This window comes from Bufo gargarizans, chromosome 2, assembly GCF_014858855.1.
Source record: "Bufo gargarizans isolate SCDJY-AF-19 chromosome 2, ASM1485885v1, whole genome shotgun sequence".
NCBI lineage: Eukaryota > Metazoa > Chordata > Amphibia > Anura > Bufonidae > Bufo > Bufo gargarizans.
Window position 1 is genome coordinate 202902715 of NC_058081.1, and position 17351 is coordinate 202920065.

A 17351-nucleotide genomic window follows, 5' to 3' on the forward strand; every position below is an offset into this window, starting at 1 on the left:
AATCAGATGCGAAAAAGGGGAAAGAAGAAAAAAAAAAGGGGGGGGGGGGGACAGCAGGTGATTGGAGGCATGGAACAAGACAATGTAGACATTCTCTTTCCTCATCTTCTCCATTTGGCCCAGACCACCACAACAAACTTTTTCAGCTGCATCTTTTCTCTCTTCTCTCACTTTTCCATCATTCCAACCTTCTCAACACAAACTCCCCATCTTGGTGCCCCAACAGTGTCATCCTACAGCAACCCCCAATACTGTGCCCGCTGTGCCTAATGCCTTCAAGTAAATAAAATAGCGCCCCTCGCAATAATAATGACCCCTAAAATGCCTCCACTAATAAAGATAATACCCCCGATTGTGTCCCTTAAAATGACCTTAATAATAGAAATACCCCTACAGTGTCTCCAGAAAAAATTTCCCACTAGTGTACCCCCAGCAGAAATGCCCAAATAGTGACCCCAGTATTAATAATGTCCCCTATGGTGCCTCCAGCAATAATAAAGCCTCCAGTAAAAACAGTGCCCCAGTACAAAAAATCCCCTTTAGTGGCCCCATATTTAAACTATCCACAGTGCTTCCAGTAATGCCTCCTATATTGCCCCCCCCCCCCCCCCGTTTAAAAAAAGGTAATTAGCATAAATAGAAAATTGTTTCAAAGGTAAACAACAGCATTTATATTTCAGACAGAGGTATATTTCTAACATACTCGAGAAGACCTCAGTGAACCTGTTGGCAGCTTAATATGAAAAATCGTGCTGACAAAATCCCTTTAAATGTCTGTGAACGGAGTTGTTTCCAATCATGGACACTTCCGTTTGAGGTCGGTTGTGTAAAACACCAATCACGTGCTGGCTATGGAACCTCCATGGTACCATGCATGATGGATGCCGGGACAGGATTAAATAGTGGTGTCCTAGGGCAATTGTCTCTTTTGCCCATTATATAATATACTCCTGCCAGAAAACAGTTTTCTTCTCTGTGATGTCACTGAGGTGTTCTAAACAGAGATGGAACTAGGTGTGACAACCTCAGATAGACTTATCTCAGCAACGTAATATTGTCAGAACCTGGTGAACTGAAACAGCAATGGCCTCATATGTCTCCTCCTCAGTCATCATTTGTATTGCCATAGGGCTTATACCAGTCATCAGTGGATACAGCTTGGAAAGTAAGTTCAGTCTAACAATACACGTGCTAAGTATGTATTCAATAGCAGCAGAATCTGATATCATGTTGATGTAATAGGTGGTTTGTCTATGTAAGGCCAGCATGCTGAATAAATTGCTAACAGGAGGTCAGGACGATCATCTGAAAAATGCTCACTTGCAGCTGAAAAATCTATTCGATGTTTGACAATGTATTTATCATGGTTTTTGTTCACTTTTTACCTGTAAACTCTTCTGACATGAAAGTCTTTCTCTCCTGAAGATTGTGGTGTCCGTCCCCTGGTACCAGGATATGGCAGCATGCGGATTGTTGGTGGAGTAGACGCTCAACCAGGAGCATGGCCATGGCTTGTGAGCATTCAGGTACCATCTCGAACTAGTCATCGACACTCTTGCGGAGGAACTCTTCTGAATAAATTGTGGGTGCTAACAGCAGCACATTGCTTCAAAGCCAACAAACGGTAAGGAAGACTCCAAAATAATAATGGAACTATAAACCCATAGTGATGATTTATGTATATTAGGAACATTATATGAAAGTAAATTCATAGGATAATCTGCTGTAGTCTATCTGTAGCACCCTTGTATGGAGTTTTTTTTAGAATGGTAATAATGTACACAATGGTGTCCAGCCATGCACCATTCATCATCCAGCCTGAGTCACTGTGATAAATATGGTGATTCTCTAGATTGGCTATATAAGTTTATGCCGTCTACATTTTAGACAGGAATAGCAAATCGCCCCAATGTGTGTAAATTAGTGAAATTTGTTTCAACTTTACAGATCTGTGCCCAAGTGGAAAATAGTTATAGGAGGTCATCAACTGTCTGCGCTCTCCCAAGATGTACAGATACGTTCAATCAAGTCATATACTGAACATGAGAACTACAACCCGCGCATAGAGGCCTATGATATCGCTCTTATTGAGCTAAACTCACCAGTGGACTATAATGACTACGTGCAGCCGGCCTGTTTACCTACTACCACCATTAACATCACCATTTTCCACCCTTGCTACATAAGTGGCTGGGGAGTCATGGCTGAGAAATGTAAGTGTCATCTATAGCTCCTGTGTAAAGTAAGCAGTAGCACCTAGTTCACCTAATTTGGGGCAATTAAAAGGGGTGTCCAAAGGGATAAGTGCCTGATTGGCTGGGGTGTGTCCTCTTGGGTCCCTGCCAGGCACAAGAACGGGGGCCATTTGAATGGTTAAGTACAAGTGCTCGGCCATCTCCAGCTCCCACATAGAATTTAATGGAGCGGCAGCAAGCATGTGTATCTTCCGCTCCATTTAAATAGGGGGAAAAAAAGTCCCCGTTCTCATTACCAGTAGTGGCCCCAGTGGTCAAACCTTTATCAATCAGGCACTTAGCCACTGTTGCGTCTTTGTTGTGGTTATATTTGCCATGTCAAAAACACAACTTGTAAACCCAACCAAAGATGTTGACAGGAAATGTCCATTTCATTTTCAGATGGTATTTATGTAGTAATACTCAGCTATGAAAATTAAAAAGGTGCGAGGTATGATACATGAGTGGACAGAACTAATACAAGGAATATGCTGCCTCTGTGAAAAGGGCTGTATTTGGAAGGGGATGCAGGACATACAGTGGATATAAAAAGTCTACACACCCCAGTTAAAATGTCAGGTTTCTGTGCTGTAAAAAATGAGACAAAGAAATAATTTCAGAAATTTTTCCACCTTTAATGTGACCTATAAACTGTACCACTCAATTGAAAAACAAACTGAAATATTTTAGGTGAAGGGAAAAACTAAAATAATGTAGTTGCATAAGTGTGTACACCCTCTTATAACTGTAGCGGTGTTCAGAATTAAGCAATCACATTCAAAATTATGTTAAATAGGAGTCAGCATACACCTGTCATCATTTAAAGTACCTCCGATTAACCCCAAATAAAGTTCAGCTGCTCTAGTTAGTTTTTCCTGAAATGTTCTTAGTCGCATCCCTTAGCAAAAGCCATGGTCCACAGAGAGCTTCCAAAGCATCAGAGGGATCTCATTGTTAAAAGGTATCAGTCAGGAGAAGAGTACAAAAGAATTTCCAAGGTATTAGATATACCATAGAACACAGTGAAGACAGTCATCATCAAGTGGAGAAAATATGGCACAACAGTGATATTACCAAGAACTGGACGTCCCTCCAAAATTGATGAAAAGATGAGAAGAAAACTGGTCTGGGAGGCTACCAAGAGGCCTACAGCAACATTAAAGGAGCTGCAGGAATATCTGGCATATACTGGCTGTGTGGTACATGTGACAACAATCTCCCGTATTCTTCATATGTCTGGGCTATGGGGTAGAGGGGCAAGACGAAAGTATTTTCTTACGAAGAAAAACATCCAAGCCAGGCTACATTTTGCAAAAACACATCTGAAGTCTCCCAAAATCATGTGGAAAAAGGTGTTATGGTCTGATGAAACCAAGGTTGAACTTTTTGGCCATAATTCCAAAAGATATGTTTGGCGCAAAAACAACACTGCACATCACCAAAAGAACACCATACCCACAGTGAAGCATGGTGGTGGCAGCATCATGCTTTGGAGCTGTTTTTCTTCAGCTGGAGCTGGGGCCTGAGTTAAGCTAGAGGGAATTATGAACAGTTCCAAATACCAGTCAATATTGGCACAAAACCTTCAGGTTTCTGCTAGAAAGCTGAACATGAAGAGGAACTTCATCTTTCAACATGACAACGACCCAAAGCATACATCCAAATCAACAATGGAATGGCTTTACCAGAAGAAGATTAAAGTTTTGGAATGAACGAGCCAGAGCCCAGACCTGAATCCGATTGAAAACCTGTGGGGTGATCTGAAGAGGACTGTGCACAAGAGATGCCCTCGCAATCTGACAGATTTGGAGTACGTCCAGTTGCCTTGATTTATTCTTTACAGATATACCATGACCTGGATAAATGAGAACCTTCACAGACAGATTTGGAGTGTTTTTGCAAAGAAGAGTGGGCAAATCTGGGCCAAGTCAAAATGTGCCATGCTGATAGACTCATACCCCAAAAGACTGAGTGCTGTAATAAAATCAAAAGGTGCTTCAACAAAGTATTAGTTTAAGGGTGTGCACACTTATGCAACCATATTATTATATTTTTATATTTTTTCTTCCCTCTACCTAAAAGATTTCAGTTTGTTTTTCAATTGAGTTGTACAGTTTATAGGTCACATTACAGCACAGAAACCTGCACCTAACAGGGGTGTGTAGACTTTTTATATCCACTGTAGTTAGTCAGTGTGGACTGCTTTATAATAGTACATTGACTTTAACAGGCCTACGGTCCAATAGAATTATATATATATATATATATATATATATTGTGGAGGTTAGCTTTACAAATGGTAGGCAGTCGGCAGGATTGGATGCAACATAAGGGTTTTATTGGGGGGAAAAAAACACAACAAAAATTGTTCCAACAGGATGGCTTGGCTTCAGCCCATCACAGTTCAGTCACATAAAGCACTTATCTTCAGCCCTCATGTGTCATATAACAGTTCAATTTTTAAACAGGCAAAAATACAGGCGTCATCTTTGTGCAGAGTCTTGTCTTTTCCCTTCTCTGGAAGACTGTGGAGAAGAATGCTCCCAAGTCCTCTGCAGACCAACACCACCCATACACTGACAGTGTGTCTTTTAAATTAGCTTCCAGCTGGGTGAGGTGGTAACACACGAGATGGAGTATGGGAGTAACCTTCCAACCCAAACTCTTCAGTCACTCCTAATCCCGGACCCAAATTCCAGCTACCACAAACTCAGCGATCTAACATCACTGGTTGCCATTTACCTCCAGGATTTACATCACTGAGAGCAGCAGCCTCAGTGACACATACTTACCATCAATAACCTCACCCCTTGGATGCTTACAATATACATTGATATATATATATATATATCAAACAAATAAAGTAGCAGCACACCACTAAATGCACTAAGACTGAGTGAACAGGTGAATGTGTGAACAGGGTCAAATACATGACGCCAATACTTACTGCTAAGCAGTGAAGAAGCTCTTAGCGCATATTATTGATCAAAAATATGGCGAGCCCACCTACCAGACGACAAGGTAGCTTCTTATCAGGTGGGACCTACTCTAACACGGAATGTCCAGCTCCATTGTTTCTCTGATTAAAAACACCAAGGGGTGGGGGATGGGCGGAAGTGCTAAGTTCCAAAGAGGATGCCTGGTCCTCTATAATATACAGTACATATAAGCAAAAAACGGAACAGCACCTCCTGAGATTTTTTTTTTACATATATATAAATATATATATATATATATATATATATATATACACACAGTATATATAAAACTTTATGCACAATAATGCTTGATATATATTATTACAGCTGCCGAAACAGCAGATGTTCTACAGGAGGCTAAAGTGAACCTAGTTGATCTGAAAAGGTGCAACAGCTCACAGTGGTATAGCGGTATGATTTGGGACTACAACCTATGTGCTGGATATGAAGAAGGAGGAATTGACAGCTGCCAGGTATTCTTAATTTCCTTAGAAATCCCTTTACTATATGGACAATGTGAAGCTATAATAATCTCCTCACCTCTACTTACAGGGTGACAGCGGAGGACCCCTCATGTGCCTGGATGAAGCTACCTCTAAATATTACGTGACTGGTGTCACAAGTTGGGGGAGTGGTTGTGCCCAGTCCAAGAGGCCAGGCGTGTACAGCAACACCCAGTACTTTATTGACTGGATCCAAGGAAAGTTAACGGACATCTTATCAACACCAACACCACCTAACCTGGACACTACAACTATAAAGAATGTTCTTCTTACTAAAAGGAAACCACAGGTTCAGTTAATCTACAAAATTTGCAAACCTACTTTGCATAGTAAGAAATTGATCCCAAGACCAATTAAAGTAAAAAGAAAGCCTTACGTCTATGGTGAGCTACCAATGATCCAAGAATAGTTTCTTAAAACAAATTATCAGAAAAATACATCTTTATTGCATTCTGTGTGGTTTGTGTTTCTGTATGGTTCATTATATTGCAGTTTTGGAAAGAGAGGAGTTATACCAGGGGCGTTGCTAGTTTAAAACATTCAAGGCCTGGGCCCCTGATGTTTTGTCCCAGGCCCCGAATGTCCCTCCTGCCAGCTAGATACAACTGTATTGCCATCCTCAGAACCGCAATACAGTTGAACCTAATGCACTGGAAGAGCTGAAGGACCTGTAGTGACATCATAGGTCATGTGACCAGTAAAAAGGGCAGTGGTTGAGAAGGACCTGCCATTATGTCACCATCATGTGACCAGTGCAGGAGAGGACGTTGGTGAAGAGGAAAAGTCCTGCGGGAAGAAGCTGTGGTGATGTCTTCATGAGGAGAGGTAAGTGAAGGGAGATGCAGAGCAATGATGGGAGTTGTAGTTATTTAACTGGGACTTTATGTTAGGGCGGAAGGGAGGGATGTTATTTACATGGAACTGTCTGTTGGAGGTGGCTGGGGGGGTCATGTTATTTACATGGGACTGTATGTTGATGGTGGCTGTAGGAGGGAGTTATGTTATTTACATGGGACTGTATGTTGATGGTGGTTGTGGGAGGGAGGGATGTTATTTACATGGGACTAAATGTTGGAGGGGGCTGGGGCAGGGTGATGTTATTTACACGGGACTGTATATTGAAGGTGGCTGTGGGAGAGGATTATGTTGTTTACATGGGACTGTATGTTGTAGGCAGCTGTGGGAGGGAGTGATGTAATTTACATGGGATTCTATGGCGGAGGAAGGGAAATAGTGTTATTTACATGGGACTGTATGTTGGAGGCGGCTGTGGGAGGGAGTGATGTTATTTACATGGGATTCTATGGCGGAGGAAGGGAAATAGTGTTATTTACATGGGACTGTATGTTGGAGGGGCTGAAGGGAGGGGAGTGATGTTATTTACATAGGACTGTATTTTGGAGGGGGCAGGAGAGATGGTGTGATGTTATTTACATGGGACTGTATGGTGGAGGGAGAAATATAATTACAAGGGGAACTGCAAATCCACTGGACATTATAAGCATTCTTATTACTACTGGGAGCTCTAAAAGATGGACTTATAGATCCACCTTATTTCTACTAAGAGCACTATGGAGGCCTTATTACTACTGAGGGATCTGTATTTACCGCTTTATTTATTACCACTGGGGGGACAATAGGGGCACCTTATTTCTACTGTGGGCTCTGAGGGTGTTATTCATACTGGAGGTCTCTTCTAATGGGGGCACTATAGGGCGCAGTATTACTAATGAGGGCATTCTTGGGGAGCATTATCACTGTTGGGGGCACTGTAGGGGCAGTATTACTAATGGGGGCATTCTAGAACACGCGGCTAAACGAAGTTGTACGGACCAAATGGAGAAGATCTACATCGGAGGAGATGTCACCTAGGAGGCCCTGGATGTGACAGGTATGTGCGGCTGTATAGCGAGTACAGCAAAATGCGGTGTGTGGGGGGAGGCGGGTGGCGACTTAGAGAACTGGGTCATATTCATTGAAGCTTGCGCCCCAGATCTTATACAATACTAATAGCGCAGATAAGTCTATGTAACCTGGAGCCATGCAATGATTAACAAAATATTCTTGGAGTATCTTCTGTAGGTCAGGTTACACTTCTAGGAAATCTGATAATTTAGCTTCTACGCAAAAGGGCCTATTATGATCTACTTGTCTGTCAATGGAAAAGGCATTGCCCAAACTGTACTGCATATCCTGAACATGTCCAAAGCCGAATGGTGACACACTACAATGTAACGTTTTAATTGTTATTTAATAGAAAAAATTTACTAAAACAGACACATGAGAAGAGCTCCTATGTCCTCTTTAAGGGGGTTATCCAGCTTTTAGATTTTCAAGCCTTATCCTCTGGCCAGACACCTGGAATAGGATCTGGAGTACACTGGCATGGCCTCTACACAGTGGATGTAGCCTTCTGCTTTTGAAACCAGCAATGCTTGCAACCAGCTGATCATGGGGGTGCCAGGTGTCAGACCCCAGTGATCTGATATTTATCAGTAGAGGTGAGCGAATTAAGCTTTGGATCCAAGATCAGAAGTCGATTTGTTCCCAAACGTCATTTTAATGCTGTATGGAGACCTGTATAGCATTAAAATGTATGCGCTTCACAGAGGCATGAGACTTTGGTGAATAACTTCGGCCTTCGATTCTAAAACAGGAATCGGAAGTCAACATAAGATTCCTGTTGTAAAATGTTTTTAAAGATGTAGAATAGAAGGCCGAAGTTATTCACCAAAGTTTCATGTGACTTCGGACTTAACAAATTTTGCCCGGGCGAATCGCATACATTTTAATGATGTGCAGAGACAGGTCTCCGTACAGCATTAAAAGGAGATTTTTGTGAAACTCACCTGTAAAATCTTTTTCTCGTCTTTTCCATTGGGGGACACAGACCATGGGTATAGCTTAGAGGTATTAGTAGGAGGGACACTATGCAAATGAAAGAGCTCCTCCTCCTCGGGCTATACCCCCAGACTCCACCAGGAGGAACTCAGGCGTTGCACAAGCAGTAGGAGAAGGAGCAAGAAAAAATCATGGAAACCATCGGACCAAGCCATAAGGTCCAACCAGAAACAGAAAAACTGAACTAAAGACCCCTCCTGCAACAGGAATAATGGGTGGGAGCTGTGTCCCCCAATGGAAAAGACGAGAAAAAGGTTTTACAGGTGAGTTTCACAAAAATCTCCTTTTCTCGTGCTTTTTTCCATTGGGGGACACAGACCATGGGACGTCCAAAAGCAGTCCATGGGGTGGGAAAAAATACCAGCACCGCCAGGAGGAACGCCCCAACGGTCAAACAGGAACCACAGCCTGCAAAACCCTGCGGCCAAAGCCGCATCAGCCGAAGCCAGTGAATGCAACTGACAAAAATTTGCAAAGGTATGCAAGGACGACCAGGTGGCCGCCGTACACAGCTGAGACGCAGAGGCACGACTGCGTCTTGCCCAGGAAGCCCCCTCCGCCCCAATGGAGAGAACGGCAATTCTAGCCGGGGGAACTCCACCACAAGCGTGACAAGCCGCGGAAATAGCCAAGCAGATCCAGAGCGCCAAGAACGGCGGACGGAAGCAGTAGCCGCGAGACACACCTCCAGGACCCGTACAACATCCAGGGAATGCAGAGTGCATTCCTTGGGGTTAGCCGGAGAAGGACAAAAGGAAGGCAGGACAAGATCCTCATCAAGGCGGAAGGGAGAGACCACCCTGGGCAAAAAGAAGGGGACTGGACGGAGCACAACTTAATCCTGGTGGAAAACCAGAAAGGCTCCTGACAGGAAAGAGCGGCCAGCTCCGACACCAGTCTGACTTAAAAGCTCGTGATGGGACGTGAACTCACAGCCACTGCATAATAACCCAGAACTTTAATCACTACGCTATGTAGCTGTATCAGAAGCTATGGTCACAAGGAAGTCCAGATGAGAACAGTCAGAGAGACCCTCCTCAAAGGCTCGAAGGGGGCCGACTGCAGAGCGCGCAGAACCAAATTGAGATCCCAAGGAGACAAAGGGGGAACATACGGGGAACCGAATGCGCCACCCCCGAAGAAAGGTCACCACCGGACCCTTAAGAGCAAGGGACCTCTGACGGCCCGCGCCGAAACCTGACCTTACAGGGAACTAAGCGACAGTCCCTGCACAAGCCCAGACTGAAGAAAAGACAGTACCATCAAGATGGAAAACCGAAGGGGAGGGAACCCCGAACCCTCAAAAAAGGATAGGAAGGCCATCCAGGTACGATAGTAAATCCGGGAGGAAGAAGACTTCCCCGGACTGATCATGGTCCTAACCACTGAATCCGAGAACCCCATCTTTATCAGGATGGCGGTTTCAACAGTCACGCCGGTAAACGAAGAGACCGCAAATTCCGGTGGAAGAACGGGCCCTGAGACAGTAGGTCCTGTCCGTCGGGAAGAGGCCATGGGGCGTCCGCCAGCAACCGAGCCACGTCCGAAAAAACCACGCGCGGCGAGGCCACTCTGGGGTGATGAGAACGGTCGGAGTCCCTTCCGCCTCGAACTGGCGTAGACCCTTTGGTAGGAGAGGAAAACAGAGGAGGCTGAAGTCCTGCCACGGAGACACCTGCGCATCCATCCGTACGCCTCCGGATCTCGGGCGCGAGCCAGGACCACTGGGATCTTGTTGTTGAACCCGGACGCCATTAAGTCCACATCCGGACGGTCCCATCTGTGGCAGATTTCCTCGAACCCTTCTGGATGCAGAGACCACCCGCTTGGATCCACCGTGTTGTGGCTTAGAAAGTCCGCTGTCCAGTTGTCCACTCCTGGAATGCAAACTGCTGACAACACCGGAACGTGCGTCTCCGCCCACGTCAGAATTCTCTTCACCTCCTGCATCACCATCCGGCTGCGGGTCCCGCCCTGATGGTCGATATAGGCCACGGCCGCGGCATTGCCCGTTTGAACCCGCACTGGGAGGCCCGCAAGGAGAGAGGTCCAATAGGAGAGAGAGAGCGGAAAAAATCGCCCTCAGTTCCAGAAAGTTGATTGGAAGGCGAGACTCTGCCGCCGACCAAATTCCTTGAACCGTGCGAGACTGGAAAACGCCCCCCCAACCCAGGATGCTGGCATCGGTGGCGGCGATCGTCCAGGAGAATGCGAGAAAGGAACTCCCCGACCTCAGGTTCTTTGGGAACAGCCACCAAGGGAGAGCTGCCCGAACCCGCTGAAAGGTAAAGGATCTCCTGTTGCGCCAGGCGAGTGTGAAACTGGGCATATGGAAGGCCTCGAAAGAGGCTACCATAAGACCCAGGACCTGCAAGTATTCCCGAATGGAGAGGCACGGGGAGCGCAGCAGATGCGACACTGCCCCTGGACCTGGGAGGACTTGAAGGCTGGTAGAATACTTAGGCAGCCGAGGTGTCCAAAATCACCCTCCGGAAGGAGAGCCTCTGGGACGGGAAGAGGCAGGAGTTTGGGAAAGTTACCAGGCAGCCGAACCGTTCCAGGGTCTGAACAGTGATCCGGACGCTGTCCGTGGTCTGCGGTAGAGAGGGGGGCCTCTATCCGGATATCGTCCCGATAGGGCAGCAAAGGAATGCCCCTGGTACGAAGAAGCGCCATGAGCGGTCCAGGACCGTGGCAAGGACCCGCGGGGTGGTCGCCAACCCGAAGGAAGGGCGACAAACTGACAGTGTCGCCCCATAATGGCGAAGCGCAGGAATCGATGGTGGGATTCCGCAATCGGGACATGTGATAGGCCTAGGAGCAGCAGGGCGGGCTGACTGGGCCCTCTAGTGCCGGGAAGGCTGGTGCAAAGGAAGGGCTCTTTGCGGGCGACCTGAGACCCCCGGCGGAGGAAGCAGGCGACGGCCTACCAGATGAGAAACGGCAAAAGGCATGCAGAGATGAACTCGTCCAGCTGATCCCCATAAGGTCTGGAAACCCCAAAGGGGAGATTAGCAAGGGAACGCTTGGTGGAGGCGTCAGCATCCCACACCTTCAATCAAATCTCTTCGCGCTGAGTGACAGAGATGGCCAACCTGCGGGCAAAGAGGGAAACAATGTCCCTAGAAGCTTCGCAAAGAATCTTAGAAGCCTGAGAGAGCACTGGCTACCCCTGCTGAGTGAAAGGTAGGTCACAGGGACGCGCTGCCAGCGAAAAAAGGACCTGGAAGAGAGTCTATGCGTCTGTCTACAGCATCCTGGAAAGAGGAACTGACTAAGACAGGAAGGGCCACATAATTGGCTAATCCGGCCACCGGAGGATCCACCTTAGGGGGAGGAGACACCTCTCCTCGCCGTCAGCAGGGAAAGGAAAGTATATTCATGCGCTGGGTGGTCGAGAACCTTATTAAGACCACCCCAGGCCCTGGACATGACCGCGGAAAAATCCCTCATGGACCGGGAACATGGTAGTCTCCGACTGCCTGGACGGAAAAAGGGGGAACTCCTGACCAGTGGAAGGAGGAGAATCCCCTTGGAGAATAAAGGTGTCTCGGACAGTCACCACTAAGTCAGCCACCCTGGTGGAGAGCTTAGGCGAGGGGTCCCGCTCCATGACCTAATCAGAGCCGGAAATTCTCCTTCAGACTTGCGCTCCCTAAGGGAGGGGAGAGTCGCCCGAACGCGCCTCTAGACGGATAATTCTCCTTCGGATTACTCTCCCTAGAGAGGGGGAAGAGCAGTCCGCAAGCGCCACCGGCGAGGTGAGGGGGGTGGAGAGACGGAGACATCCGAGGTGGGATGCTGCCGCTCACGCTGCCTCTTCGTAGTCAGTCACCCACTGTGGGGACCACTGAGAGAGATGGAGTCGTTAGCGCCACAGGATTAAAGGACATGGTTGCCTTGGCGACTAAGACCAATTTAGCGGCCGCGCTGGACATGGCAGATGCCCAAGCGGGGACCGCAGGCCCCCAGGGACGTGGAGGAGGGGTGGAGGAGGGGGGTAAGGCAGGGATGCAGGTAATACTTATCTGCTCCTGCAGAACTTCTCCTGCAGAACTTCTCCCTCGACTCCAGGACCAGCAGGGATGCACCTCATCAGGCTTCTGACTCCTTGTCCAGGAGTGCAGTGTTCTGGTGGAGGGAGGCAGCAGGAGACCCAGTAGCTGGTGGGATACCGGAGCTGCAGGTCGAGCCCGGATCCACTTGTCTTCTTTGGGGGGCAATGGAGGCAGCCAGGCAGCGTCCAAGGACGGCAGCGGGCATTCCACGGGGGACCAGGAAGGCGCCATGCCGACCTGTGTCCCCATCTAGAATAATATAAACAATTTTTGAAGGCTGAAAGGGGCTTTGAACTCAGAAAGCCTGGACATGGGGCAGCAGCAGCAGTACCACTGAGCTACCAGCTTGCCTGGCACAAAACGGAGTAGAGTGATGAGGAGCTGCACGGCCATGAGCAAACAGAGTCTCCGGTGTAAGGAGAGTCAGAGCGGCATGCCGAGGCTCCGCCTCCCCGAACGCGTCATTATTGCGCGAAAAAAGCGCGCGAAAAATAAGCGCGCGCGCGAAAATATGCGCGCGCGCGGAAATATGCGCGAAAATAAGCGCACGCGCGAAAATATGCGCGAAAAAATGCGCACGCGCGAAAATATGCGCGAAAATAAGCGCACGCGCGCTGAAATAAGCGCGCGCGTGATTTAAACAAACACCACGTGGAGGAGCGGCCTGCCGGCGGGCGCTGAGGGAGCGCAGCAGCCAAGGCCCGACGAGAGAAGCGCTGAAGCCCACAGTTTAAGGGGGAAGAGATGCCAGTACTCCAGTGCCAAAATGAAGAAAGTGCCCCATCAGGATCCTTCTTCAAGTTCACCCAGGTAGCCACAGACAAATAGACACAGAGGGAGGGGGAGGGATTGGGCAACACTTATCTGCTCAGCATGCTCCCTCGATGGCCAGACCAGCAGGGATGCGCCTCTTCAGACTTCTGACTCCAATCCAGGAGAACAGTGCTCTGGAGGAGGGTAGGCAGCAGGCGTCCCAGCAGCTGGTGGGATGCCGGAGCTAACAGGTCGAGCCCGGATCCACTTATCTTCTTGGGGGGAAATGGAGGCAGCCAGGCAACGTCCCAAAGACGGCGGCGGGCACTCCACGGGGGACCAGGAAGGCGCCATGCCGACCTGTGTCCCCATCTAGAATAAAAATAACAAAAAGGAGTAGAATCAGAGAGTGTCAACCTCCTTCACCAGACACTAAGCAAAGACTGAGTTCCTCCTGGTGGAGTCTGGGGGTATAGCCCGAGGAGGAGGAGCTCTTTCATTTGCATAGTGTCCCTCCTACTAATACCTCTAAGCTATACCCATGGTCTGTGTCCCCCAATGGAAAAAAGTGAAGTTTGGGAACGAATCGACTTCGGATCTTGCATCCGTAGCTCGATTCACTCACCCCTAATTATCAGTATAGGTTATCAGTATCTAAAATCTGGACAACCTCCCCCGACCTTTGCTCGGATCTTCAATGATATATCCTGACCGCGGCGGAGAAACTAGTCTTATGGGGGATAGGACAGGTCTCACCTAGCGCTTTAACTCAATCCCCCCTGATGAAAGGGACCCTGATAATATGGTCCACACTCTTCAAATCGCAGGAGCTTAGATTTCCACTCTCCAATACTCCTCTAGCTTTATTACAAGCTTATATCCACCCTTAGGTTCAACACCCACCTGGCCAGAAAAGCTCATCTCTGTAGAGCAACTTCCCAAATGCCTATTATCTCTTTCTTATAAATCGCTCATATCTGGTGTACCACCTAGTAGAAATGGCCTTGCGGTTCACCTGGAGGTCATTTCACAGTGAACTTTGCTTGTTCGCAATTCAACGAACATGTGAACATATGGCGATGTCTGCCGGCGCCATATTCTTTTGCATTGTGCCGAACTTTGACCCATGACACATCCATCAGGTGGGACAGGACAGCCAATTGAGACATTTCAGCACATGGACATACCCCCTACCCTATAAATAAACCTGATCTTGCTGCCATTTTACATTCAGTCTTTTGCCAGTGTAGGGAGAGGTTGCTGTGTGGAGCAGGGACAGACTGTTAGGGACACCAAAAGCTAGCTAATAGGGCCACAAAAGTCCTTTTAAGGACTGGTATAGGTGTGCTATCGATAGGTGTGACTTACTGAGGGGTGTAATATACTTATAATATACTTTCTAACATAGAAAGTATATTATAGTGCATTTGTATTGTGCAGCAGTTGTGTGCGTCTCTCCTGTGATACTGAAGCTATACAGAGTGCCAAACGCTATTGGAATAACTAATTGCACTTGGTGTAATATATCTGTTGCCACCTCTCCCCCCCCCCCCCAAAAAAAAATGATTGAGGCAGGTGTGTGATATAAATATAATATACTTTCTATATAGTGTATTTGTATTGTGCAGTAGTTGTGTGCGGTTCTGCTGCAATACCGCAGCTATATAGAGGGACAAACGCTATTAGAACAACTAATTGCAACTGGTGTGATATACCAGTTGCCCCCAAAAAACTGATTGAGGGGTGTGATACACCAGCTTCCACCAAATATTGATTAAGGGGTTTGATATACCAGTTTCCAGCAAAAATTCCTCTGTATCAGAACCCTCCTTACTATCTGCTGTGTGCACCCCCAAAGACACCACCATAGCCCCTTCACTCGAGTCAGAGGAATTATTTTCCCCAGACATTACCGATGCGCAGCCATTCTTGGCATCGGATGAGGAAGATAAGGTAGCAACGGCCACCACCCAGCGGTCTGACGACAGTACCCAGATCAGCCTACTCTGAGATCTCTAATGTCAGTGGTGGTGAAGGTGATGATGATGACGTGTTGATGGACGTCACATGGATGGCCACAAGAGAGAAAGAGGAGGGGAGTTCAGAGGGAGAGAAGGAGCATCAGATAAGGAGGAGAAGCAGGCAGAACTTGAGTGCACAGGAGGCGAAAAGCAGACTGCAAATGTATCTGGAGCGAGCCATACACCATGCATGGTCACATCTGGCGCTCCCAGGACGGCGGCACATGGCTCCGTAGTGTGGGCTTTTTTTAACGTGTCAGCTGCTGATAATAGTGTTGCCATTTGCAGCCTGTGCAGTCAACGCATAAGTCGCGGTAAGCCCAACTCACCTAGGGACGACTGCCTTAAGAAGGCACCTAGCCTCCCATCACGGTGTCCAGTGGGAGCAATACCATCAGAACCCACAAAACCACACTCTCGGCTCTCAACGTCATGAAGACTTAAGAAATATATGATAATTAAGAAAGATAAAACAAGTCCTAACAGTCAGGAATACCTGCTAACTAGCAACTAATACAGATATCTTACCAGAGAAGTCACCTGGATTGGTTGGATCTGAGCTTGAGACATTGTATGTTGAGTCTGGTTTCAACTTACGATGGGTCAGAAAAGACCATTGGATGTTAAAAATATTGTATCCTGAGGCCATTATATCTTGAGGGATCACTGTATTCCCTTTATAAGATGCATTGCATCATATAAATGGAAAAGCAAAGAGCGCTTCCATCTGTATTGATGGAAGCGCTAATTGTTTCTGGCACCCGGGGCGGACCGCCCCGCCCCCCCCAGGCACACCACTGCTTTGTGTGCTTAGTGTCCGCCTCCGAGCGGCAACAGCTATACCCATGGTCAAGGCTGTGTCCCCTAATGATATGGATGAGAAATTAATTTACCAGCTAGCTACAGAACGGGTGATAAATAACGAATTGGTGGGGAAGAAGGCGTTCTGACCACTGGAAACTCCCGCAATTCCAAACATGAGTGGTCCTCCAGCTCCCTATCTGAATTTACAGTTAGTTAGCACATTACTCTACCATTTCATTCACTTCTATGGAACTGATGGAGCGCTGTCTACATTAGTCCCACAGAAGTGAGTGGAGGGTGGACCAACAAGCGCAATACCACTCTGTTCAAAGGGGGGTGCACATGGTCCCCTAGTTCTCGGGACTGAGAGGGTCCTAGCACTTGGATCCCTCACAATCCGTTACTTCTCACCTATTCTGTGGATAGGTGATACATCATTTTCATTGGATAACCACTTTAAAAAGTTTGAAGTCATACTGTGAGAAATAATCTGGTCTACAAGTTTTACATCTCAAGATCGTGACACAGTACATTTTGTTACATCATCAACAGGGGTTCTTGTCTGGTCATTAGGGAACCCTAATAAGGATTTTTATATCTGTATTACTGACTGTCCATTTGTTTTGAAGTATAGCATTGGTTTGGATTTACAAAGATTAAGCGGTAAAGGGGTTGTATGACATCTAGTAAAATTTACATGGCAGCTGGACAGTATTCAAAGCAACAAGAAAAGGAAAAAAAAAAAAAAAAAAAAAAAAAAAAGCACTCACCTTATTACAGTGTCCCCTTTTCAAAGCTGCAGCAGCTGTCCCCACCAGACTGCAAGTGATGACGTTTCGTACACTGCCATGACCGATTCCAGCCAGTGAATGGCGTTGCCCTTGATGTCTGCACAAATGGCATGTGACCTGTGAACCACATTGGCCACATGCCATTTGTGCACATATCACTGCTAAGACCACTGATTAGCTGGCAGCAGTCACGGAAGTGGAAACAGAACGTTATCACTTCTGGTCCGGTGTGGTTTATGATTTTCCAAAAGCTACAGCTATTTAAAGAAAGACACATATCAAAAATCATTACCAATTATAATAATTTA

At 47.1% G+C, this 17351-nt stretch overlaps 1 protein-coding gene across 1 annotated transcript; it reads left to right on the top strand.

The window, feature by feature from the left end:
• The first annotated feature begins 1463 nt into the window (after window positions 1-1463).
• LOC122925777 (acrosin-like) lies at window positions 1464-6124 on the top strand. Its single transcript, XM_044277124.1, has 4 exons — window positions 1464-1624; window positions 1948-2213; window positions 5540-5685; window positions 5765-6124. Exons 1-4 carry the CDS (start codon window positions 1464-1466, stop codon window positions 6122-6124), a joined length of 933 nt encoding a protein of 310 aa, XP_044133059.1.
• The last annotated feature ends 11227 nt before the right edge of the window (window positions 6125-17351 follow it).